This window comes from Pristiophorus japonicus, chromosome 19 (genome assembly GCF_044704955.1).
Source record: "Pristiophorus japonicus isolate sPriJap1 chromosome 19, sPriJap1.hap1, whole genome shotgun sequence".
Taxonomy (NCBI): Eukaryota; Metazoa; Chordata; class Chondrichthyes; family Pristiophoridae; genus Pristiophorus; species Pristiophorus japonicus.
The window spans coordinates 1,061,512-1,088,521 of NC_091995.1; the positions used below are offsets into that span (position 1 = coordinate 1,061,512).

At 48.3% G+C, this 27,010-nt stretch overlaps 1 protein-coding gene and 1 non-coding gene across 3 annotated transcripts; both read right to left on the bottom strand.

Moving 5' to 3' along the window:
- Positions 1–1,763: 1,763 nt before the first annotated feature.
- On the bottom strand, positions 1,764–17,151 carry LOC139230324 (zinc-binding protein A33-like). 2 transcript variants are annotated; one of them, XM_070862151.1, is made up of 6 exons: positions 16,679–17,151; positions 14,048–14,143; positions 13,722–13,955; positions 8,372–8,394; positions 8,160–8,275; positions 1,764–2,463 (listed from the first exon to the last, which is right to left on the bottom strand). In XM_070862151.1, exons 1-6 carry the CDS (start codon positions 17,087–17,089, stop codon positions 1,907–1,909), a joined length of 1,437 nt encoding a protein of 478 aa, XP_070718252.1. In that variant the 5' UTR covers positions 17,090–17,151; the 3' UTR covers positions 1,764–1,906. The 2 variants fall into 2 exon arrangements, with proteins under 2 accessions (XP_070718252.1, XP_070718253.1); XM_070862152.1 differs by lacking the exon at positions 14,048–14,143.
- trnak-cuu (transfer RNA lysine (anticodon CUU)) lies at positions 15,730–15,802 on the bottom strand. The gene has a single exon. It is a non-coding gene; the product is annotated as a tRNA-Lys (tRNA).
- Positions 17,152–27,010: the final 9,859 nt, after the last annotated feature.

The following is a 27,010-nucleotide window of genomic DNA, read 5'->3' on the forward strand; positions in this document are numbered from 1 at the left end:
ATTGGCTGCAAAGTGCTTTGGGATGTCCTGAGGATGTGAAAGGTGTTAAATAAATGCAAGTTCTTTCTTTCTCAGTCAGTAGTGTAAGGCAGGGAGATGTGGATAAAGAGATGGTCATAGCAGCGATAATGAGCTCCAAGATGGTGAGGCCAGTCAGTTGGCAAGGTTTGTGAAGTAGCTATCAGTCAGTGGGAGAGGTAATGTGAAAAGCAGGGGGACTGATAAATTAGAGGGGGGGAGGGTAAAAAAAGTGAAGAGTCCGAAGATGGAAAAGCTGTCCAAACAGACTTTGCGACGAGAGCCATGGCAGTTTGAGCAGGGCACATGGTGAAACAATAAATATTGATTTAATATCCTGCTCGAGTGGGGAGGAGCGATGTGGAGTAGGCGAAGTCTTGCACAGTCTTGTTGAGTTGTTAAATGATTGTAACTGCTGTTCCATGGGCTCACACACCCTCACTGTGACACCTCAATTTGCAGGACCCCGAGCAAGCCAATGCTGTACATGTGCCTCAGTTTGGTAGGTCTGCCAGTTTCTAGCTCCTGCGCCAAGCTTAAAATCCAGCCCATGTTTGGAAAAATCATTACAAGTAATAGAAACTGAAACTAGGAGCAGTAGTAGGCCATACGGCCCTTCGAGCCTACACCGCCATTCAATATGATCATGGCTGATCCTCTATCTCAACACCATATTCCTGCTTTCTCCCCATACCCCTTGATCCCTTTTGTATCTAGAAATCTATCTATCTCCCTCTTAAATATATTCAGTGACTTGGCCTCCACAGCCTTCTGTGGTAGAGAATTCCACAGGTTCACCACCCTCCGAGTGAAAACATTTCTCCTCATCTCGGTCCTAAATTTCCTACCCCGTATCCTGAGACTGTGACCCCTTGTTCTAGACTTCCCAGCCCCGGGGAAACATCCTCCCCGCATCCAGTCTGTCCAACCCCGTCAGAATTTTATACCTTTCAATGAGATCCCCTCTCATTCTTCTAAACTCTAGTGAATACAGGCCTAGTCGACCCAATCTCTCCTCATACGACAGTCCTGCCATCCCAGGAATCAGTCTGGTGAATCTTCGCTGCACTCCCTCTGTGGCAAGTGTATCTTTCCTTAGGTAAGGAGACCAAAACTGCACACAATACTCCAGGTGTGGTCTCACCAAGGCCCTGTATAACTGTAGTGAGACATCCTTGCTCCTGTACTCAAATCCTCTTACAATGAAGGCCAACATACCATTTGCCCCTAACTGCTTGCTGCACCTGCAGGTTTGCTTTCAATGCCTGGTGTACAAGGACACCCAGGTCCCTCTGTACATCCACACTTCCCAAGCCACCACCATTTAAATAATGCTTTGTCCTTGTGTTTTTCCTACCAAAGTGGATAACTTCACATTTATCCACCTTATACTGCATCTGCCATGTGTTTGCCCACTCACTCAACCTATCTAAATCGCCTTGCAGCATCTTTGCATCCTCCTCACAACGTCGGTCAGTGAGCACATTGAAGCTATACCCCATGCAAAACTCAAAATGGTTTGAGTGTAATTAATTAATTAAGACAATAATTTGTTTAAAATAATTCATGTCCATTTGAGGAAGTGGACACTTGTCTTGGAACACTCCGATTAGATTGACATCTGGTGTGATGTCACTAGTTTATCCAGTCATCATTTGTTTTTAATTATATGTAAATCATCTAACCATCTCATTATTATAAATATAAATCATGTTTCCATTTAATGGAAGCATTTTTGCTTCATTTTATATTTTTTAAATTTCATTTGTCACTGAGCACAATTAGATCAAATTTCTGTTCAGCTGAAAAATCGGCAAGCAGCAAATAACCGGAATCCTGAGGATTCTGCTCCAGGACTGCCTGTATTATAAGTAATATTACAGACGCTTCATGCCACACAGTGTCCGTTAACCCAGCAGATTTTCATAGCTCTTGAATTCTTCCCGCCATCATTCAAACAGGGGCAGAAGTATGGGTAGAGTTTTTCAGTGAAATTGTCAGTGAAAGTGTGGAGGTGGGACATGTTGTCCGCATTGTAAAATGACACCTGTCCACCCTCGTGGTCCAGATACACCCCGATCTTTTTGGGGTTCACACTCAGGCTCAGGTAGGTAGGAGGTGTGCTGAAAGCAGTGTATTCATTTCTACTTCGCAGGCCCAATCTCCAGTATCCATCCTCGGGCATCCGCTTGATTCTCCCTTTCCTGTTGCAGGATTTTTTGGCCACTCCCAGATCCCACTCGGTCTTGTCCCCCACCTCCACCTCCCAGTAGTGCCTCCCCGACTTGAATCCCTTCGACCCCAGGACACAGGCACAGCGATCAAACCTCTGCGGTATGTCTTCAAGCAGTTGTCGTTGGTCCCCCATTTTCACACTGGATAGGTCCTCGGACAGGATGAGCCAGGAATTCGCCGTGTTAGGATTCAGAGTTAGAGAGGCTGGCACTGAGGGGGAAAATATTTTTTAAAAAACAGATGAGCGAATCAGTTTATCAACTGCCATCTACTGAAATATGAATGACAGCTCCCCTGTGAGATTCAGCCCACACCTTAATTAGGCACCGGAGTAGAATATTCAGTCCCTCAAGCCTGGTCCATTCTTCAATTAGATCATGGGTGATTTATACTGCGAGTCCATTTACATAAGAAATAGGAGCAGGAGTAGGCCATTTGGCCCCTCGAGCCTGCTCAGACATTCAATAAGTTCATGGCTGAGCTGATCACAGACTCAACTCCACTTCGCTGCCCGCTCCCCATAACCCTTGACCACCTTATCGCTCAAAAATCTGTCTATCTCCACCTTAAATATATTCAATGATCCAGCCTCCATAGCTCTCTGGGGCTAATTCCAAAGATTTACGACCCTCTGAGAGAAGAAATTCCTTCTAATTTCTGTTTTAAATGGGCGGCTCCTTATTCTGAAACTATGCCTCCTAGTTCCAGATTCCCCCACGAGGGGAGCGGGCGGGGAAGTGGAGCTAAGTCCATGATTGGATCAGCCATGATCGTATTAAATGGCACAGCAGGCTCAAGGGGCCATATGGCCTATTCCTGCTCCTATTTCTTATGTTAATCTGCCTTTGTTCCATTTCCTTAAAACCTTTACCAAACAAAAATTTATTGATCTCAGTCTTAAATTCTATTTGACGCAACATGCACAACTTTGTTGGGGGAGCGAATTCCAGATTTCCAGAACCCTGTGTGTGAAAGTGTGCTCTCGATTGTCTCTCCTAAATGCCCTAGCTCTAATTTTAAGATTATGCTTCCTTGTTCTGTATATACTCTATTGAATGTCGTTATAATTTTAAACACCTTAATTCGTTCATCCCTCAACATTCTAAATTCAAGGAAATACAAGTCAAGTTGATGCACCTTGCCCTCGCAATATGACCCTTTTTAACTTCTGGTCAATCTGTGCCCTCCTGCAAGGCCAATACAGGTGCAGCGCCTAAAATCTGGAACCCTCGGGACCGAGGCCGTTCCGGATTCCGGGTTTTCGATTTGTTTTCTGACGTCACGAGTCTGGAAACACCCGAGCCCAGGTACCCGCCGAAGAACTGTTCGGACCATCCGGCTACGCCAAGGAGGTTGTTGGGTGGACCGACCCCACCGAAGTGTTCTGGCAGGCCGGTGAGGAGGCCCCGAGGTCAGCAGGATCATCCGGTCCAGATTCCGGAACATTTTACGGATTCCGGATGACCCTGCCACCGATCATACCGGATTCAGGAACATTCCAGAGCTCCGAATTTTGGACCCTGCACCTGTGTATCCTCCCTGGGGGACGCGACCCAAAACTGAACACACTGCTCCAGAATGGGTCTGACCAGTGCTCTGAAGCATCAATTGCTCCCCTTTGTATTCCAGCCCCCTTTGAAATAAAGGCCGTTAACCTTTTTAATTACTTTTTGTACCCTGTGCACCATCTTTTTAGTGACTCAGATGGAAGAACCGAGATTTTTTTTTGTTGTCCATCGTGATCTGCACTCATTTATAAAATGGTATGTTGGCCTTCATAGCTAGGGGATTTGAGTATAGGAGCAGGGAGGTCTTACTGCAGTTGTACAGGGCCTTGGCGAGGCCTCACCTGGAATATTGTGTACAGTTTTGATCTCCTAATCTGAGGAAGGACGTTCTTGCTATTGAGGGAGTGCAGCGAAGGTTCACCAGACTGATTCCTGGGATGGCAGGACTGACATATGAGAGACTGGATCAACTGGGCCTTTATTTACTGGAGTTTAGAAGAATGAGAGGGGATCTCATAGAAACATATAAAATCCTGACGGGACTGGACAGGTTAGATGCAGGAAGAATGTTCCCGATGTTGGGGAAGTCCAGAACCAGGGGACACAGTCTAAGGATAAGGGGTAAGCCATTTAGGACCGAGATGAGGAGAAACTTCTTCACTCAGAGAATTGTGAACCTGTGGAATTCTCTACCGCAGAAAGTTGTTGAGGCCAGTTTGTTACATATATTCAAAAGGGAGTTAGATATGGCCCTTACGCCTAAAGGGATCAAGGGGTATGGAGAGAAAGCAGGAATGGGGTACTGAGGTTGCATGATCATCCATGATCATATTGAATGGTGGTGCAGGCTCGAAGGGCCGAATGGCCTACTCCTGCACCTATTTTCTATGTTTCTATGTTAAAGTACTTTCACGTATTTCATTCTGAAAAGCACATACACGTTTTAAGATGGATTGCTTATTCTATTCAAACCCATGGTGTAGATGGGAATGCATTAGAATGGATTGGGAAATGGTTGGCTGGTAGTTAATAATGAGTCGTGGCACATTGGCAGCTATCTGGTCGGCAGCCAGCTAACAGTGGAGTGCCACAAGGTTCAGTGTTGGGACCACTGTTGTTCAACATTTTTATAAATGATTTAGAGGAAGGAACGGAGTCCAAAGGGTCCAGGTTTGCAAACGAGGTCAAATTAGCAGCAGTGGCAAATGAGACACTTTCAATGAACACAGACGCAAAATAACCTTGACAAGCTGAACCAGTAGGTGGAGAAAAGGCAGGTGCAGTTTACACACGGAAAAGAAGGTTATCAGATTTGTCACCAGGAAGGTTGATGGTGGACTAGGTGTTAAATGGAAATGGCCTATCAGAGCAGGAGAGATCTTGGGACTTTAGTGGATGGGTCACTGAAACCAATCAGCAGAATGTACGCAGGTTGTTAAAAGAAACAAACACTGTTGGGGTCTGTAATGTATTTGCATCATGGGTTCTTTGCTTAAAGCAATGTGTTGCTATGAATTCTTAAGAACTTGTTGATCTATTAGCAAAGTTTTAACAAATACATTACCAGTTCATCCACCAGGCTCACAACCACCAGCCTCATCGTGGATTCCTGAACCCAACTGACTGGGGTTTTATTGAGTCTTGTGAACATCACGTAACTGGCTAAGCCACTCCTAACTCAACGGGTCAACAAAGCTGTGAGCATCCTCACCGGTACATACATTACAGGGTGCATAGCAAGAGGTATAACATACAAGTCAAGAGAGGTCTTTAGGCCCCGGTAAGACCACATCTGAAGTACTGCAAAAAAGGATATTCAGTTATTGGACAGAGTATAGGGAGGGCTACACAACTGATCCCAGAATTTAAGGGAATAGTGCAAGAAACAGAGAAAATAGGATCAGTAGTAGGCCATTCGGCCCTTCGAGCCTGCAGCGCCATTCAATATGATCATGGCTGATCCTCTATCTCAACACCATATTCCCGCTTTCTCCCCATACCCCTTGATGCCTTTTGTTTCTAGAAATCTATCTATCTCCCTCTTAAATATATTCAGTGACTTGGCCTCCACAGCCTTCTGTGGGAGAGAATTCCACAGGTTTACCACCCTCTGAGTGAGAACATTTCTCATCTCGGTCCTAAATTTCCTACCCCGTATCCTGAGACTGTGACCCCTTGTTCTAGACTTCCCAGCCCAGGGAAACATCCTCCCCGCATCCAGTCTGTCCAACACCGTCAGAATTTTATGTTTCAATGAGATCCTCTCTCATGGCATGTTGGCCTTCATAGCGAGAGGATTTGAGTATAGGAGCAGGGAGGTCTTACCGCTGTTGTACAGGGCCTTGGTGAGGCCACACCTTGGAAGATTATGTACAATTTTGGTCTCCTAATCTCAGGAAGGACATTCTTGCTATTGAGGGAGTGCAGCGAAGGTTCACCAGACTGATTCCTGGGATGGCAGGACTGACATATGAAGATAGACTGGATCGACTAAGCTTATATTCACTGAAATTTAGAAGAATGAGAGGGGATCTCAGAAACATATAAAATTCTGACGGGATTGGACAGGCTAGATGCAGGAAGAATGTTCCCGATGTTGGGGAAGTCCAGAACCATAACGGGTAAGCCATTTAGGACCGAGATAAGAAGAAATTTCTTCACTCAGAGAATTGTGAACCTGTGGAATTCTCTACCGCAGAAAGTTGTTGAGGCCAGTTCGTTAGATATATTCAAAAGGGAGTTAGATGTGGCCCTTACGGCTAAAGGGATCAAGGGGTATGGAGAGAAAGCAGAAATGGGGTACTGAGGGAATGATCAGCCATGATCATATTGAATGGTGGTGCAGGCTCGAACGGCCGAATGGCGTACTCCTGCACCTATTTTCTATGTTTCTTCTAAACTCTAGTGAATACAGGCCTAGTCGACACAATTGCTCCTTATATGACAGTCCTGCCATCCCAGGAATCAGTTTGGTGAACCTTCACTGCACTCCCTCTATGGCAAGTGTATCTTTCTTAGGTAAGGAGACCAAAACTGCACACAATACTCCAGGTGCGGTCTCACCAAGGCCCTGTATAACTGTAGTAAGACCTCCTTGCTCCTGTACTCAAATCCTCTTGCAATGAAGGCCAACATACCATTTGAAGACGGAGGAGGGGTGGAAGGGTGTTCGAATAGAAGTGTTTAATATAATGGGGAAAGATGTAAAATGAGCTGTCGATTTTCGATCACCAACAAAATAACCCCGCCCTCCATGTTTCTACTGCAGTCGATGGAAAGGGTGTAAAATCGGGCTGCCAATCAGATACTGCCTCTGTTCTGTCCAGTGGTTAAAGTAAAAGCTGACCACGGGGTTGATTTTTAAATTGTTACTGGGGTGCAAAACTGGCATTGTGGATCGGCTGGCCATTTTAAATTTCAATTCGATGGAAGTGAAATAAACTGGGCAGGTTTCTCAACTGATGGCAGAGCTACAACATTAGTTTAATGCCGAGCAACAGATTGATAATCCAGCCCAGTAACTCCACTTATACACTTAAAGGAAGGATGTGATTGGACTAGAAAATTTGCAGAGGAGATTTACGAGGATGTTTACTGGAAAACTTTAGCTATGAGGAAAGATTGGATAGACTGGATTTTTTCCTTGGAACAGAGGAGGTTGAGGGGAGATTTAATTGAGATGTATAAGATTATGAGGGGCCTGGATAGAGTGGATGGGAAGGACCTGTTTCCCTTAGCAGAGGGGTCAAGAACCAGGGGGCAGAGATTTAAAGTAATTGGGGGGAGGTTTAGAGGGGAGATGAGGAAACATTCCTTCACCCAGAGGGTGGTGGGGGTCTGGAACTCACTGCCTGAAAGGGTGGTTGAGGCAGAAACCCTCACCACATTTAAAAAGTACCTGGATGTGCCCCTGAAGTGCCGTAACCTACAGGGCTACGGACCCAGAGCTGGAAAGTGGGATTAGGCTGGGTAGCTCTTTTTCGACCGGCGTGGACACGATGGGCCGAATGGCCTCCTTCTGTGCCGTAATTTTCTATGATTCTCTGAAAACTGTATGGGGTAGATCCGGACAGCAGGCTGAAACCTTTACTTTAATTGGACTAAAGTTAGGTGTGTATTATATATTGAAGCTAATTCAGTGACTTTACATTCTCCAGCTCTTCAGCCAGGAAACGAGCGTCTGGGAGTTAGTAGCCCGGTTTACACCCCGCCCGACTTACTTTTTCATCAAAGTCAATAGCGTATAACGAGCCTCTGATCCATTACTGCCTATTTTCCACCTCCGCTCAAGTTTAATTTTACCCCCTCAGTGTGTGTTAGTTTTTCCGACATTCTTTAAACGACTGCAAATATTCACTGTTCTACTGACCAGGATTGAGAAGATACAAATCTCTTTACCAGGGCTGATAGAGTCCATCATTTCTCTCCATGCTATATATTGCAAGGGCCCTTTGAATATCCCCAGAGGCAGATCCATGTCTACCAATGCCAATGAATTACGTCTTGCACTAATCCTGCAAATGAAATTTTGATCATTGGAAAAATATTTCTGGTATTTGTTTTAAAAGTTTGATGTGTGCGTGTTTTAAAAAAAAAATGGAATATCATACCTCCTGTTCCAGGAACCTTCCTCCTGAAATAAACAGAAATGCAGATCTGAATTTTCAGTCAGTTTAGGACAGAATAAAGCCAGAAACTACAACACGGAAATGCATGCAATAGTTCACCAATTCGAAACAATTCACCATTCTTACTACAGTTCGCAGCAAAGCAAAAGACTGCAGAATGGGAATCGTTTAATTGTGTGTTTACATCTTTAGATTTTCCTGTTTTGGCAGCTGAGATTGATCAGCTAGATGCGAAAAATATAGGAAAATTGGGGTGGTTTGGCAGGAAAGAGGGAAGGGCATACTGGCAAGAGAACCTATCCAATTTCACCTGGAGGGGAAATCAGGTGGCTTCCATTCGGATTGTGGCCTCCTCCTGCCCAATTTTCCTGTATTCATTATGCCCAGACGGTGCAACAGCCCAGGTGCAGGAACAGGAAATTCTCCCCCAAAATAGAACTAAGGGGCATCATCTTAGAATAAGGGGCCACCCATTTAAAACTGAGATGAGGAGGAATTTCTTCTCTCAGAGGGTTGTAAATCTGTGGAATTCACTGCCTCAGAGAGCTGTGGAAGCCGGGACATTGAATAAATTTAAGACAGAAATAGACAGCTTCTTAACCGATAAGGAAATAAGGGGTTATGGGGAGTGGAAAGTGGAGCTGAGTCCATGATCAGATCAGCCATGATCGTACTGACTGGCGGAGCAGGCTCGAGGGGGCCGTATGGCGTACTCCTGCTCCTATTTCTTATGTTCTCCGCAGAGTCTGGGGGGCTGAAATTTCCCCCCTACTGCCCCGCCCCCCCAGGTCTCTGGCCGCCTGAAAGCAGCGGCCAGGGGGGTGGCACGGAATGGCTGCCGATTCTCCTCGGAGGGGCCGCCATTTTTGAAAGTGCCCTTACTGAGTTTTGGAGCGGTGCCCGGGACCACTCCGCCGGTTTTTCCACGGCGGCGTGCCACGCGCTGACCCCTCTCCGACTGGCGAGGATCCCCTTGCGAAATTGTCCCCACGGCCAGCCGGTGCCCCCGACAGCTTTTTGTGTCGGTGCGCTCTCTGTGGCTTGGCGGCCCGGCCTCCCTTAATGGGGAATGCGCACTGCTGCGGCCACCATGATAATTGTTTTTGTGTTGGCCGACAATTATTGCCCCGGGTTCAGCCGGGCCGCCAACAGGCTGCCTGGCACACCCCCCCCCCCCATTGGGTGCCAGGCCGCTGGTCGTGCCAAAAGCCTCCCTGGTGGCCCAGTGTTTGCCACTGAAGTAGCTGCAGAGTTCGCAGCGGCCCTCCCCTTTAACTGAAGATGCCCCTGGTTTCCGACGGTGGGCACGCTCGGCCCCTTGATGTCCCATGATCCCCAAGGTTGAACAGGAGTTAACAGGACCACCATCCCTTGCATCTTACAACCAACACTGCAACATCCCCATTTGAGCTGTGCAACTGATAAAATATCGCTTCAAGCCATCTATCACAAGATCCCACTGGTTATGCACCATTCAGAAACGGTGCATAGAGTGCACATACCCCAGAGCTGAATTCAGCAAGAGCACAACATTGTCTGAAATTGTTTCCCAAATGCCAGAACACCTACTCAGATGATGCCATTGTTAAAGGTGTTGAATAAGGGCAGTAATAGTTGACCTTTCCTCAAGAGGTCACCCATTGACTTGTACAGTGATACTCATACTGTAGCATCTGAATGATAAGTATTAGCTGTCTATTTGACCAGAGGGCATCACAGAGAACACACAATATGTTCAACGGGGATCACGGCACAGTTACCCCAGTAGATGCACAGAGTAGCATTTACATTTAAATCAAAGTCGCACCAGTAAGTGCATTTCATTTTAGAAGATATCTTTATTTTCAAATTAGATTTTAATCTGAATATTGGTACACAAGTTCCCTGATTCTAAATCCATATTAAAAATGCAAATTGAAAAAATAATAAAATTATTAATTATTCAGGTTGCCTGTGACATGGAGGTATCCAGGTCCCACAGTGTGAATTAGTATTAGACAGTCCCTCGTATCAAGGATGACTTGCCTCCACACCAAAAAGGGATGAGTTCACAGGTGTTTCAATGAGGGATCTGACATTCTAGGAACGAACTACATATTGAAGGGTGGAAGATGGCTATGTGTGGATTCTTTTAATGTGGGGTGGCCGTTGCACACCAGCCACCACACGGGCTTGACAGAGCGAGGTCTTGATCCAGTGGCAAGGGTTAGCCAAGACGACTGGAGACCATACACACACACACACACACATACACAAACACAAACTCTCTCCCACACACGCTCACTCGCGCACAGACACACACACGCTCACTCTTTCTCACACACACACACTCTCTCTCTCACACACACACACTCTCTCTCACACACACACACACTCTCTCTCACACAGCCCTACCTCTCCATCACTTCTCTCGACCCCTCCATGGTCTCTAAATTGTCAGACTCCTTGTCCGACATCCAGTACCGGATGAGCAGAAATATTCTCCAATGAAGTATTAGGAAGCCATTGTGTTTGGTCCCCGCCACAAACTGCGTTTCCTAGCCACTGACTCCATCCCTCTCCTGAACATCTATCTGAGGCTAAACCAGACTGTTCATATTTGTCATATTTGACCCTGAAATAAGCTCCTGGCCACGTATCCACGGCATAGCTAAAACCGCCTATTTCCACCTACATAACATCGCCCATCTCCGCCCCTGCCTCAGCTCATCCGCTGCTGAAACCCTCACCCGTGCCTTTGTTACCTCTAGACTTGACTATTCCAACGCACTCCTGGCTGGCCTCCCACATTCTACCCTACATAAACTACAGGTGATCCAAAACTCGGCTTCCCCGTGTCCTAACTCGCACCAAGTCCCGCTCACCCATCACTCCCTGTGCTCGCTGACCTACTTTGGCTCCTAATTAAGCAACGCCTTAATTTCAAAATTCTCCTCCTTGTTTACAAATCCCTCCATTGCCCCGCCCCTCCTTATTGCTGTAATCTTTTTCAGTCTCAACCCCACCTCCCCACCCCTGCCCGAGATGTCTGCACTCCTCTAATTCTGCCCTCCTGACCATCCCTGATTATAATCGCTCCACCATCGGTGGCCGTGCCTTCAGCTGCCTGGGCCCCAAGCTCTGGAACTCCCTCCATAAACCATTCTTTCCTCCTTCAAGACGCTCCTTAAAACCTACCTCTTTAACCAAGCTTTTGGACATCTGCCGTAATTTCTTCTTATTTAGCTCGGTGTCAAATTTATCTGTTTTGTCTTATAACACTGCTGTGAAGTGCCTTGGGACATTTTACTACGTTAAAGGAGCTATATAGATAAAAGTTGTTGTTGTGGCATAGTATTCAAGAGCAGGGGGGGTTATGCGTGAACTGTATAAAACACTGGTTAGGCCACAGCTGGAGTACTGCGTGCAGTTCTGGTCACCACATTACAGGAAGGATGTGATTGCACTGGAGAGGGTACAGAGGAGATTTACGAGGATGTTGCCCGGACTGGAGAATTTTAGCTATGAGGAAAGATTGGATAGACTGGGGTTGTTTTCTTTGGAACAGAGGAGGCTGAGGGGAGATTTAATTGAGGTGTATAAAATTCTGAGGAGCCTAGATGGAGTGGATAGGAAGGACCTATTTCCCTTAGCAGAGGTGTCAACAACCAGGGTGCATAGATTTAAAGTTTTAAAGTAATTGGTAGAAGAATTGGGAGAGGGGGGAGCAGGAGTTGAGGAGAACTTTTTTCACCCTGATAGGGTGGTACAGGCAGAAACCCTCATCACATTTAAAAAGTACCTGGATGTGCACTTGAAGTGCCGTAACCTACAGGGCTACGGACCGAGAGCTGGAAAGTGGGATTAGGCTGGGTAGCTCTTTTTTGGCTGGCACAGACACAATGGGCCGAATGGCCTCCTTCTGTGCCGTAAATTTCGATGATTCTATGGTATATTGACCGAGATCTGGTAATTCCACCCAGACTCACCATCATCATAGGCAGTCCCTGAGATCGAGGAAGACTTGCTTCCACTCTAAAAATGAGTTCTTAGGTGACTGAACAGTCCAATACAGCGTTAAAGGGTGGAAGATGCCTATGTGAGAGTTCTTTTAACGTGGGGTGGCCATTGCACACCGGCCACCACACAGGCTTAGCTGAGCAAGGTCTTGGTCCAGTGGCTCGGGGGTCCAAGATGACTGGAGACCAGGCACTGCTGTATGAGCCTAGTTGCCTACGGCGATATGTTGGCCGTAAGCTCGGCACTGAGCAGTGCCCTTCGGTGAGAAGGTAGGTGATCCGAGACTTGGCTGGGGGCAGGCATTGGCAAGATCAGAGGTCCATTTTGTGGGGTGGAGGTCGGGGTGTTCAGAGTGAAAGGAGGAGAGGTCAGGGTGGAAGGAGGAGAGGTCAGGGTGTTCAGAGTGGAGGGAGGAGAGATCAGGGTGTTCAGTATGGAGGGAGGAGAGGTCAGGGTGATCAGAGTGGAAGGAGGAGAGGTCAGAGTGGAGGGAGGAGAGATCAGAGTGGAAGGAGGAGAGGTCAGAGTGGAGGGAGGAGAGGTCAGAGTGGAGGGAGGAGAGGTCAGAGTGGAGGGAGGAGAGGTCAGGGTGGAGGGAGGAGAGGTCAGAGTGGAAGGTGGAGAGGTCAGAGTGGAAGGAGGAGGTCAGAGTGGAGGGAGGAGAGGTCAGAGTGGAGGGAAGAGAGGTCAGAGTGGAGGGAGGAGAGGTCAGGGTGGAGGGAGGAGAGGTCAGGGTGGAGAGGTCAGAGTGGAAGGTGGAGAGGTCAGAGTGGAGGGAGGAGAGGTCAGGTTGATCAGAGTGGAAGGAGGAGAGGTCAGAGTGGAGGGAGAGGTCAGGGTGATCAGAGTGGAGGGAGGAGAGGTCAGGATGGAAGGAGGAGAGGTCAGAGTGGAGGGAGGAGAGGTCAGAGTGAGGGAGGAGAGGTCAGAGTGGAGGGAGGAGAGGTCAGAGTGGAGGGAGGAGAGGTCAGAGTGGAGGGAGGAGAGGTCAGAGTGGAGGGAGGAGAGGTCAGGGTGGAGGGAGGAGAAGTCAGGGTGGAGGGAGGAGAGGTCAAAGTGGAAGGAGGAGAGGTCAGGATGATCAGAGTGGAGGGAGGAGAGGTCAGAGTGGAGGGAGGAGAGGTCAGGGTGTTCACACACATTGTGCTCACTGAGGGCTGGAACTTTAGACATTCTTGAAATTTATGGCCCATGAACATAGTACATGTGGGTCAAGCATAAATATATTCTTCGTCATTAGTTCAGCAAAATCAGAGCTCAGCTATTACATGGTTTATCAATGATTATTCTGCCAATGCGTGCCACTGCATTAACATTAAAGGTCGTGTTTTACCTTGAGAAAAGCCAATACATCCTGTTGATCCATCCGCGTGCGAAACTCGGACAGCATCCGCTCAATGGAATCAAGAATATCTTGAATCCTTCGCAGGTTTTTGTGCATTTCTTCCAAAATTCTCTCCTCGCGGCCCTGGAGGTCTCTGCTCAGGTGTTGCTCTTTCTCATTCAGAATCCGGTGCATTTTAGCAAACTCGTACCGAATGTGGGTCTGCAGGCTGCTAGACTGTTCCTGCAGAATGAAATGTGAAACGCAATTAACGCACCACGCCATCAAGGGAACAGAACTAACCCAGATCCCTGGAAATCAGCATCAGATCTTACCCGCACTTCCAAAATCTGCTGTTTCTGCTTAAATTTGGCCTTGAGAACACTGGCCTTCTGTTTGGATGCCGAATCCAGGGATAATTTCAGCTTATCCTAGAATTAACAACACCATGTATTTATATAGCGCCTTTAACGTAGCGAAACGTCCCAAGGAACTTCACAGGAGGGTTAGGAGATTAAAAATGTGACACCAAGCCGCATAAGTCGAAATTAGCGCAGGTGACCAAAAGCTTGGACACAGAGGGAGGTTTTAAGGAGCGTCTTGTAGGGGGAAAGAGAGGGAGAGAGGTTTAGGGAGTTCCAGAGCTTGGGGCCCAGGCAGCTGAAGGCACGGCCACCGATGGAGCGATTATAATCAGGGATGGTCAGCAGGGCAGAATTAGAGGAGCGCAGAGATCTCGGGGGGGGGGGGGGGTTGTGGGGCTGGAGGATGTTACAGAGATAGGGAGGGGCGAGGGGCTGGAGGAGATTACAGAGATAGGGAGGGGTGTAGGGCTGGAGGAGATTACAGAGATAGGGAGGGGCGAGGGGCTGGAGGAGGTTAGAGAGATAGGGAGGAGTGTAGGGCTGGAGGAGATTACAGAGATAGGGAGGGGCGAGGGGCTGGAGGAGATTACAGAGATAGGGAGGGGTGTAGGGCTGGAGGAGATTACAGAGATAGGGAGGGGTGTAGGGCTGGAGGAGATTACAGAGATAGGGAGGGGAGAGGGGCTGGAGGAGATTACAGAGATAGGGAGGGGTGTAGGGCTGGAGGGGGTTACAGAGATAGGGAGGGGAGAGGGGCTGGAGGAGATTACAGAGATAGGGAGGGGTGTAGGGCTGGAGGAGATTACAGAGATAGGGAGGGGTGTAGGGGCTAGAGGAGATTACAGAGATAGGGATGGGCGAGGGGCTGGGGGAGATTACAGAGATAGGGAGGGGCGAGGACCATGGAGGGATTTGTAAACAAGGATAAGAATTTTGAAATAGAAGGGTTGCTTAACCGGGAGACAATGTAGGTCGGCGAGCACAGGGGGTGAGGGGTGAGTGGAACTCGGTGTGAGTTAGGACACGGGGCAGTGAGCACAGGGGGTGATGGGTGAGCGGGACTTGGTGCGAGTTAGGACACGGGGCAGTGAGCACAGGGGGTGAAGGGTGTGTGGGACTCAGTGCGAGTTAGGACATGGAGACAGCAACATTTTGGACCTCTTCTAGTTTGCGTGGTAATGAGTGAACATAAGAAATAGGAGCAGGAGTCGGCCATACGGCCCCTTGAGCCTGCTCCGCCATTTAATAACATCATGGCCTCAGGTCCATTTCCCTGCCCGCTCCCCATAACCCTTTATCGATTATGAAACTGTCTATCTCTGTCTTAAATTTATTCAATGTCCCAGCTTCCACAGCTCTCTGGGGCAGCGAATTCCACAGATTTACAACCCTCTGAGAGAAGAAATTCCTCCTCATCTCAGTTTTAAATGGGCGGCCCCTTATTCTAAGATTATGCCCCTAGGAATTTAGATAGGTTAAGCGAATGGGCTAAAGTTTGACAGATGGAATACAATGTCGGAAAGTGTGAGGTCATCCACCTTGGGAAAAAAAACAGTAAAAGGGAATATTATTTGAATGGGGAGAAATTACAACATGCTGCGGTGCAGAGGGACATGGGGGTCCTTGTGAATGAAACTCTTTTAGGAAGAAATAGACAAACGTGGGGCTCGAACCCACGACCCTGAGATTAAGAGTCTCACGCTCTACCGACTGAGCTAGCCAGGCTTTAAATTTCAGGCAGCGAGCTAATTGACCGCAGCAGGACTCGAACATGTAATCTTCTGATAACTTTGTGGTTATAATCGAAGTCAGACGCCTTAACCATTAGGCCACGCGGCCCCAAAAAGTTAGTGTACAGGTGCAGCAGGTAATCAGGAAGGCGAATCGAATGTTGGCCTTCATTGCGAGAGGGATGGAGTACAAAAGCAGGGAGGTCCTGCTGCAACTGTACAGGGTATTGGTGAGGCCGCACCTGGAGTACTGCGTGCAGTTTTGGTCACCTTACTTGAGGAAGGATATACTGGCTTTGGAGTGGGTACAGAGACGATTCATGAGGGGGTTACCTTATGATGATAGATTGAGTAGACTGGGTCTTTACTCGTTGGAGTTCAGAAGGATGAGGGGTGATCTTATAGAAACATTTAAAATCATGAAAGGGACAGACAAGATAGAGGCAGAGAGGTTGTTTCCACTGGTCGGGGAGACTAGAACTAGGGGGCACAGCCTCAAAATACGGGGGAGCCAATTTAAAACCCAGTTGAGAAGGAATTTCTTCTCCCAGAGGGTTGTGAATCTGTGGAATTCTCTGCCCAAGGAAGCAGTTGAGGCTAGCTCATTGAATGTATTCAAATCACAGAAAGATAGATTTTTAACCAATAAGGGAATTAAGGGTTACGGGGAGCGGGCGGGTAAGTGGAGCTGAGTCCACGCCCAGATCAGCCATGATCTTGTTGAATGGCGGAGCAGGCTCGAGGGGCTAGATGGCCTACTCCTGTTCCTAATGCTTATGTTATTATGAGTTAAAGTGGAAGTTCACAGAGGTTTAACATTTAGAAAGGATCGGGGGTGAGATAAAGTGACTCCGGGCTGGTTAGCTGTTACCTTGTAAAGCTCCACGGCCTCGTTGAGCGGAATGAAGTCGTGATATTTGTGTTCCCGCCCGTCTCGACAAATGCCACAAATCAATTGCTTGTCGGTTTCACAGAACAGCTTGAGTTCTTCCTGGTGCAGGTCACAGCGGAGTTTGCTCGCTTTCTTCCTGCGGTTTCGGTTCAGGTTGCGGGCCCGATCGGCCAGGTTGGCCAGAGCCCGGTTGCGTTTGAGGTTGGTTTCTGGAAACACGTCCAGACACTCTGGGCAGAAGTTTGACTCCTGCGAGTCCCAGCAGCTGACGATACAGGAGCGGCAGTAGTTGTGGCCACAGTTCAGGGTGACCGGGTCCTCGAATATTTCCAGGCACACCGCGCAAATTAACTCGTCTTTCCAATTCTCGCTTTGCTGCCTGGAACCCATCTCCTGCCAACCAGTTTTTAACTGGGGGCTGAATGTATATCGTTCAGGGCGGACTGGGCTGCTTTCCAATTACTTCCTGTTCAGGATGTGTCCTCTCCGTCAACACACAACGTAGGGACGTACAAGGAGGTGTGTTTCGAAACCAAACCCCATGCACACTGTAATTTGATCCAGTCAGACTGCAGGCTGGCAGAGCAAGCTTTCAACCTGTGCTTGACTATTGAGCATCTTCAAAGCCTCCCTGATAAAGTGCAACATCCCCACCGACACCTGGGAGTCCCTGGCCAAAGACTGCCCTAAGTGGAGGAAGTGCATCCGGGAGGGCGCTGAGCACCTCGAGTCTCGTGGCCGAGAGCATGCAGAAACCAAGCGCAGGCAGCGGAAGGAGCGTGCGGCAAACCAGACTCCCCACCCACATAAAAGGTTACTGCACAAGATAAAAGTTCACAGGGTTGGGGGTAATATATTCGCATGGATGGAGGATAGGCTAACTAACAGAGAACAGAGAGTCGGGATAAAATGTTCATTCTCTGGTTGGCAATCAGTAACTAGTGGGATGCCGCAGGGATCAGTGCTGGGACCCCAACTATTTACAATCTATATTAACGACTTGGAAGAAGGGACTGAGTGTAACGTAGCCAAGTTTGCTGACGATACAAAGATGGGAGGAAAAGCAATGTGTGAGGAGGACACAAAAAATCTGCAAAAGGACATAGACAGGCTAAGTGAGTGGGCAAAAATTTGGCAGATGGAGTATAAAGTTGGAAAGTGTGAGGTCATGCACTTTGACAGAAAAAAATCAAAGAGCAAGTTATTATTTAAATGGAGAAAGATTGCAAAGTGCCGCAGTACAGCGGGACCTGGGGATACTTGTGCATGAAACATCATCATCATCATAGGCGATCCCTCGAAACAAGGATGACTTGCTTCCAAGGATCAGTTCACAGGTGTTTCAATGAAGGACCCAAACTACATCCTGAAGGGTGGAAGATGCCTGTGCGTGGATTTTTTTAACGTGTGGTGACCGTTGCACACCAGCCACCACCCGGGCTTGACAGAGCTCGGCCTTTATCCAGTGGCAAGAATTACCCAAGACAACTGGAGACCTGCTCTGTTGCATGGACCGAGTGTGCACACATATCACAATGTGGGCTGGTCCGTGCTGCCCCTGGGCCCCGATTCCATTTGCCTTCCTGATCACTTGCTGTACCTGCATGAAACACAAACGGTTAGTGTGCAGGTACAGTAAGTGATCAGGACGGCAAATGGAATCTTGGCCTTTATTGCAAAGGGGATGGAGTATAAAAGCAGGGAAGTATTGCTACAGTTATACAGGGTATTGGTGAGGCCACACCTGGAATACTGCGTGCAGTTTTGGTTTCCATTTTTATGAAAGGATATACTTGCTTTGGAGGCAGTTCAGAGAAGGTTCACTAGGTTGATTCCGGGGATGAGGGGGTTGACTTATGAGGAAAGGTTGAGTAGGTTGGGCCTCAACTCATTGGAATTCAGAAGAATGAGAGGTGATCTTATCGAAATGTATAAGATTATTAGGGGCTTGACAAGGTGGATGCAGAGAGGATGTTTCCACTGATGGGGGAGACTAGAACTAGGGGGCATAATCTTAGAATAAGGGGCCGCCCATTTAAAACTGAGATGAGGAGGAATTTCTTCTCTCAGAGGGTTGTCAATCTGTGGAATTCGCTGCCTCAGAGAGCTGTGGGAGCTGGGACATTGAATAAATTTAAGACAGAGATAGACAGTTTCTTATCCGATAAGGGAATAAGGGGGCGGGCAGGGAAGTGGAGCCAAGTCCATGATTGGATCAGCCATGATCGTATTAAATGGCGGGGCAGGCTCGAGGGACCATATGGCCTACTCCTGCTCCTATTTCTTATGTTCTTACGTTTTCCTCCAACAATTGTCTGACCCACCTGTGACAGAGACTGTAATTCCCGTATTGGACTGTTCCGTCACCTGAGAAGTCACTTTTAGAGTGGAAGCAAGTCTTCCTCGATTGTGAGGGACTGCCTATGATGATGATTATGACTATTCAGCAATGCCAGTGGAACTCAGAGTTCAGATAACGCACAGCGCTATAGTCTGGACTGCCGCTTGAGGACATTTCTGAGGTCAACCGTTTCTGCACCATCGGAGGTGCCATCCTTTGGATCAGACTTTAAACGGAGGATCCGTGTGCCTGCTCGAGTGGATGTAAAAGATCCCATCGTACAATAGGAAGAAGAGCAGGAGCACTGTCCCGATGTCCTGGCCAACATTTATCCCCAACCACTGCCACCAACAAACAGATAAATGACCCGTTAATCTCACTGCTGTCTGGGACCTTCCCACATGTCCATTGGCTGCTGTGTTTGCTTGTATATAACAATGGCGACACTTCCAAAGTAACTCGTTGGCCGTGAAGTGATTGTGGCTGTCCAGAGGATGTGAAAGGTGCTATATAAATGCACACAAGGGGTTGTGTGAGGTGCTGCAAAGGTAGACATTAACGCAGTCAGAATACGCGTGGAAGTTTTTCCTAACGTAGCTGAGGAAGAGGAGGCTGAGGAAATGGATTCTTAGCAGAGCTTCACAACTTACCATTCTTGCACTATCATTTAAAGTAGATACCTAGGGACCAAAATTCAGCCTCCCAATAAGGCCTGTTACCACCGAAAAACTACAGTGGTAGAGGCAGAAACCCTCACCACATTTTAAAAGTATGAAGTGCTTGAAGTGCTGTAACCCACAGGGCTACGGACCTCGAGCTGGAAAGTGGGATTAGGCTGGATAGCTCTTGGTCGGCCGGCGCAGACACGAAGGGCCGAAATGGCCTCCTTCCGTGCTGTAAATTTCTGTGATTCTAGGTTCTCATCCAAGTTTCACACACCATCCTTACTCGGAAATATATCGGTCGTTCCTTCATCGTCGCTGGGTCACAATCCTGGAACTCCCTCCCTAACAGCACTGTGGGAGCACCTTCACCACACGGACTGCAGCGGTTTAAGAAGGCAGCTCATCCCCTCCCCTCCTTCTCAAGGGGCAATTTGGGATGGCCTTGTCAGTGACACCCACATCCCATGAACAAATAAAAAAAGAGGAACAGATTATTCACTGTCAACTGTCAGCTTTCCTTGAACATTTTTACTGGCTAGTTTCACAGCAATAAGACTGATCCTCCAATCACAGCTCTCCCTGATTCTCCAATCACAGCTCTCCCCCTCTCACTGATCCTCCAATCACAGCTCTCCCTGATTCTCCAATCACAGCTCACCTTGATTTTCCAATCACAGCTCGCCCCCCTCTCGCTGATCCTCCAATCACAGCTCTCCCTGATTCTCCAATCACAGCTCGCCCCCTCTCGCTGATCTTCCAATCACAGCTCTCCCTGATTCTCCAATTACAGCTCGCTCCCACTCGCTAATCCTCCAATCACAGCTCGCCCATCGCTGATCCTCCAATCACAGCTCGCCCTTCACTGATCCTCCAATCACAGCTCTCGCTGATCCTCCAATCACAGCTCTCACTGATCCTCCAATCACAGCTCTCCCCTCTCACTGATCCTCCAATCACAGCTCACCCTTCGCTGATCCTCCAATCACAGCTCACCACCTCTCGCTGATCCTCCAATCACAGCTCTCCCTGATCCTCCAATCACAGCTCTCCCCCTCTCGCTGATCCTCCAATCACAGCTCGCTCCCTCTCGCTGATCCTCCAATCACAGCTCTTGCTGATGCTCCAATCACAGCTCACCCCCTCTTGCTGATCCTCCAATCACAGCTCATCTCCTCTCGCAGATCCTCCAATCACAGCTCGCTCTCTCCCTGATCCTCCAATCAAAGCTTGCTCTCTCCCCGATCCTCCAATCACAGCTCGCCCTCTTGCTGATCCTCCAATAGGAACAGTTTCTTCCTTTTTAACCTATCAAAAGTCCTCATTATTTTGGGCCCCTCGATCAAATCTCCTCTCAACCCTCTCTACTCTGAGGAGAACTCCAGCGTCTCCAGTCTTTCCATGTAACTGAAGTCCCTCATCCCTGGGACCATTCTCGTCAATCTTCACATCCTTCCTAAAGTGCAGTGCCCAGAATTGGACACAATACTCCAGTTGAGGCCGAACCAATGTTTTATACAGGTTCATCATAACATCCTTGCTTTTATACTCAATGATTATGAAGCCCAGGATCCCGTAAGCTTTTTTAACCATTTTCTCAACCTCCCCTGCCACCTTCAATGACATGTGCATATATACCCCCCAGGTCTCTCTGTTCATGCAGCCCCTTTAGAATTCTACCCTTTGGTTTATATTTCCTCTCCTCATTCTTCCTACTGAAATGTATCACATCGCACCTTACTGCGTTAAATTTCATCTGCCAAATGTCCACCCACTCACTCCATCAGCCTGTCTGTGTCCTCTCCTCCTCACTGTTCACTATCCTTCCAAGCTTCGTGTCATCTGCAAATTTTGAAATTGTGTCCGATAAACCAAATCTAAGCCATTAATATATATCAAGAAAAGCAGTGGTCCCAGTACTGACCCCTGGGGAACACCACTGTATACCTCTCTCCAGTTCACCACTACTCTGTTTCCTCTCACTCAGCCGATTCCATATCCATGCTGCCCCTGTCCCTTGTATTCCACGGGCTTCAACTTTGCTGGCAAGCCTATTATGTGGTAGTTTATCAAACGCCTTTTCGAAGACCATGTACACCACATCAACCACATAGCCCTCATCAACCCTCTGGGAGGACAGACGCACCAACATTAGCGTCCTCGACCAGGCCAACATCCCCAGCATCGAAGCAATGACCACACTCGACCAACTCCGCTGGGCGGGCCACATTGTCCGTATGTCAGACACGAGACTCCCAAAACAAGCGCTCTACTCGGAACTCCTTCACGGCAAACGAGCCGAAGGTGGGCAGAGGAAACGTTACAGGGACACCTTCAAAGCCTCCCTGATAAAGTGCAACATCTCCACCGACACCTGGGAGTCCCTGGCCAAAGACCGCCCTAAGTGGAGGAAATGCATCCGGGAGGGCGCTGAGCACCTCGAGTCTCGTCGCCGAGAGCATGCAGAAACCAAGCGCAGGCAGCGGAAGGAGCGTGCGGCAAACCAGTCCCATCCACCCCTTCCCTCAACGACTATCTGTCCCACCTGTGACAGGGACTGTGGTTCTCGTATTGGACTGTTCAGTCTCACCTGAGAACTCATTTTAAGAGTGGAAGCAAGTCTTCCTCGATTCCGAGGGACTGCCTATGATGATGACGATGATGATCAACCCTCTCTGTTACCTCATCAAAAAAACTCAATCAGGTTAGGTAAACACGATTTGCTTTTAACAAACCCATGTTGACTTTCCTTAATTACTCCACACTTGTCCAAGTGAGTGCTAATTTCTAAATGCTTCCCCAATACTGAGGTTAAACGGACTGGTCTGTAGTTGCTGGTTTTATCCTATTGTGTGCAGTTTTGGTCTTCTTACCTAAGAAAGGATATACTTGCCACAGAGGGGAGTGCAGCGAAGGTTCACCAGACTGATTCCCGGGATGGCAGGACTGTGGTATGAGGAGAGATTGTGTTGACTAAGCTGTGGAGAAGGGTACAACATTTGTAATTCTCCAGTCCTCTGGCTCCACCCAGTATCCTTACGTGACAATTGTTATTGCAAACTTTCTGCCTGCTCTCCAAATGATTCTGGAAAAACACCAGGAAGCAGATCGAACCTCCCGTGTGTCTGACAGCTCAACAGAGCAAAGTGTAGAGAGGGCGGAGGTGGCAGCGAACGTGCCGAGAGTGAGAGAGTGGCCATGGGGTCGGGGAGGGTGTGGCTGACCCGGAGCTGCTCCAGTCCGGTTCCTGGTTTGTGAGGAAGGGGCCCCATCCCGGCTGATCCTTCCCCTCCCCGAGGCCCGCACTCCCCTCTCCCATTCCCCACCCATTCCATTCGCTCCATGCATTGGCAGCACCATCCTGTCTGCGCCCAAACCTTCCGCCCCACCAACTGGCCCGACTGAAAATCGCTGCCCCAAAGTCTGCCCTTGGGGTGGGCGCGGCACTGAATTGGAGCGACTCACTAATAAATTCCTCTGCTTTCTGCGGGACAAGTGGGTACACAATGCCAGGAAGCAGGCAAGGACATGGTCAGGGTCTGTGCCATTTTAATCCCTGGCACATTTACTCCCCATTGGGAACATTCAAAATATCTTCATTTTTGGTTGGGATTTTCTCCGTGGCCTGGCCCTTTCTATCTTCGGTATGTCATTCTGTCCGGTGTGTTAGCATGTATGCAACACTGTTATCACGTGGTGATCGCTGTTATCACTCCAGCCTCCTTTACATAGAAACATAGAAAATAGGAGCAGTAGTAGGCCATTCGGCCCTTCGAGTCTGCACCGCCATTCAATATAATCATGGCTGATCCTCTATCTCAACACCATATTCCTGCTTTTTCCCCATACCCCTTGATGTCTTTTATATCTGGAAATCTATCTATTGCCCTCTTAAATATATTCAGTGACTTGGCCTCCACAGCCTAGTCAACCCAAACTCTCCTCATACGACAGTCCTGCCATCCCGGGAATCAGTCTGGTGAACCTTCGCTGCACTCCCTCTGTGGCAAGTATATCCTTTCTTAGGTAAGGAGACCAAAACTGCACACAATACTCCAGGTGCAGTCTCACCCAGGCCCTGTATAACTGTAGTAAGACATCCTTGCTCCTGTACTCAAACACTCTTGCAATGAAGGCCAACATACCATTTGCCCCTAACTGCTTGCTGCACCTGCAGGTTTGCTTTCAATGACTGGTGTACAAGGACACCCAGGTCCCTCTGTACATCGACACTTCCTAAGTCATCACCATTTAAATAATACTTTGTTCTTGTGTTTTTCCTACCAAAGTGGATAACTTCACATTTATCCACGTTATACTGAATCTGCCATGTTTGCCCACTCATTCAACCTATCTAAATCGCCTTGCAGCATCTTTGCATCCTCCTCACAACTCACAATCCCACCTAGTTTTGTATCGTCAGCAAACTTGGAAATATTAAATTTGGTTCCCTCTTCCAAATCATTTATATATTTAGTGAATAGCTGGGGCCCCAGCACTGATCCCTGTGGTACCCCACTAGTCACTGCCCGCCACCCTGAAAAAGACCCGTTTATTCCTACTCTCTGTTTCCTGTCAGTTAACCAGTTTTCAATCCATGCCAATACATTACCCCCAATCCTATGTGCTTTAACTTTGCAGACTAACCTCTTATGTGGGACTTTATCAAAGGCCTTCTGAAAATCCAAATACACTACATCCACTGGTTCTCCCTTATCTATTCTATAAGTTACATCCTTAAAAAACTCCAGTAGGTTTGTCAAACATGATTTTCCTTTCATAAATCCATGTTGACTTTGTATAATCCTGTTGGTATTATTTAAGTGCGCTGTTATCACATCCTTTATAATAGAATTATTACAGGTATCATCATTGTTGTGTATCTGTAAAGCATGCACTCCCATGTTCCACCACCAGGGAGCTCATCCCCTGAAGTCCCAAGGGATCCCAGCATCCCTTGGGAGCACTCGATATAAGCCGGCCCCTAAGGCCTGTTCCTCACTCTGGAGTGTCTTATTAAAGACTGAGGTCACTGTTACTTTAACCTCCCTGTGTGCAGCCTCATCTGTGTTAGGAACACAATAACTGGCGACGAGTATATGAATCCAACGCAAAGATGCAGCAAACTGTGGGCATCCTGCAGAAGTTCTCGGAGGGTGAGGACTGGGAAGCCTATGTCGAACGGCTAGACCAGTACTTTGTAGCCAACGAGCTGGACGGAGAGGAAGTGCTGCAAAAAGGAGAGCGGTCCTCCTCACAGTCTGCGGGGCACTGACCTACAGCCTCATGAAGAATCTTCTGGCTCTGGTGAAACCCACAGATAAGTCATATGAGGAGCTGTGTACACTGGTTCGGGAGCATCTTAACCCGAGGGAGAGCGTGCTGATGGTGAGGTATCGGTTCTACACGTGCCAGCGATCTGAAGGTCAGGAAGTGGCGAGCTACGTCGCCGAGCTAAGGCGACTTGCAGGACAATGTGAGTTTGATGGCTACCTGGAGCAAATGTTCAGAGACTTTTTTGTACTGGGCATTGGCCACGAGACCACCCTATGAAAACTTTTGACTGTAGAGACACCGACCCTCAGTAAGGCCATTGCGATAGCACAGGTGTTTATGTCCACCAGTGATAACACCAAACAAATCGGTCAGCACACAAGTGCCAGCAATGTTCATAAATTAACTGGAACTGTGTTTGCGAGCAGAAATGTACAGGGCAGAATCCACGAGTCTGCAACTGCCAGCAGGTCTCAGATGACCCAGATGACTCAGAGTCCCCAACAAAGGATGAATGCAAGGCAATTCACACCTTGTTGGTGTTGTGGAGGCTTCCATTCAGGCTATTCATGCCACTTTAAAGGGTATGGTTGCAAGAGCTGTGGAACAATGGGGCACCTCCAACGAGCTTGCAAATGAGCTGCAAGCTCTGCAAAACCTGCTAACCACCACGTGGCAGAGGAAGATCGGTCCATTGTGGATCAAAGCAATTTCGAGCCTCAGAGAGAGGAGGCAGATGCTGAAGTACATGGGGTGCACACATTTTCGACAAAATGTCCACCTATAATGCTAAATGTAAAATTAAATGGCTTACCCATAGCCATGGAACTGGACACTGGCGCTAGCCAATCCATCATGAGTAAAAAGATGTTTGAGAAATTGTGGTGCAACAAGGCATTCAGACCAGCCCTGAGCCCCATCCACACAAAACTGAGAATGTATACCTTAGAGCTTATCAATGTCCTGGCCAGCGTCATAGTCAAGGTCACCTACGAGGGCATGGTGCACGAACTTCCACTCTGGATTGTCCCGGGCGATGGCCCCACACTGCTTGGAAGGAGCTGGCTGGGCAAAATCCGCTGGGACTGGGATGACATCCGAGCGCTATCACATGTCGATGAGGCATCATGTACCCAATTTCTTCACAAATTTCCTTCCCTTTTTGAGCCAGGCATTGGAAACTTTTCCGGGGCGAAGGTGCGGATCCACTTGGTCCCACAGGCACGACCCATTCACCACAAGGCGCGAGCGGTACCTCACATGATGAGGGAGAGAGTGGAAATCGAACTGGACAGGCTGCAACGCAAAGGCATCATCTCCTCAGTGGAATTCAGCAAGTGGGCCAGCCCGATTGTTCAAGTACTCAAAAGTGATGGCACAGTCAGGATTTGCGGCGATTATAAAGTAGCTATTAATCGTTTCTCGCTACAGGACCAATACCCGCTACCTAAGGCAGACGACCTATTTGCGACGCTGGCAGGAGGCAAGATGTTCACCAAGCTCAACCTGACTTCGGCCTACATGACGCAGGAGCTGGAGAGTCTTCGAAGGGCCTCACCTGCATCAACACGCACAAGGGACTGTTCATCTACAACACATGCCCGTTTGAAATTCGGTCGGCTGCAGCAATCTTCCAGGGAAACATGGAGAGCCTACTCAAGTCGGTACCACGCATGGTGGTCTTTCAGTACGACACATTGGTCACGGGTCAGGATGCCGCCGAGCACCTACAAAACCTGGAGAAGGTCCTGTCGGCGGCATCCTGACCCGTTTTTGGGGAGAAAGATCGCGGCGGACGGCATTCGACCCACAGACACCAAGACAGAGGGTATCAGGAACGCGCCCAGGCCACAGAACATCACGGAGCTGCGGTCGTTCCTGGGACTCCTCAACTATTTTGGTAAATTCCTAACGGGGTTAAGCACCCTTTTAGAGCGCCTACATGTGTTATTGTGCAAAGGTGAGAACTGGGTATGGGGAAAAAAAAACAAGTAATTGCTTTTGAGAAAGCCAGAAACATTTTATGCTCCAACA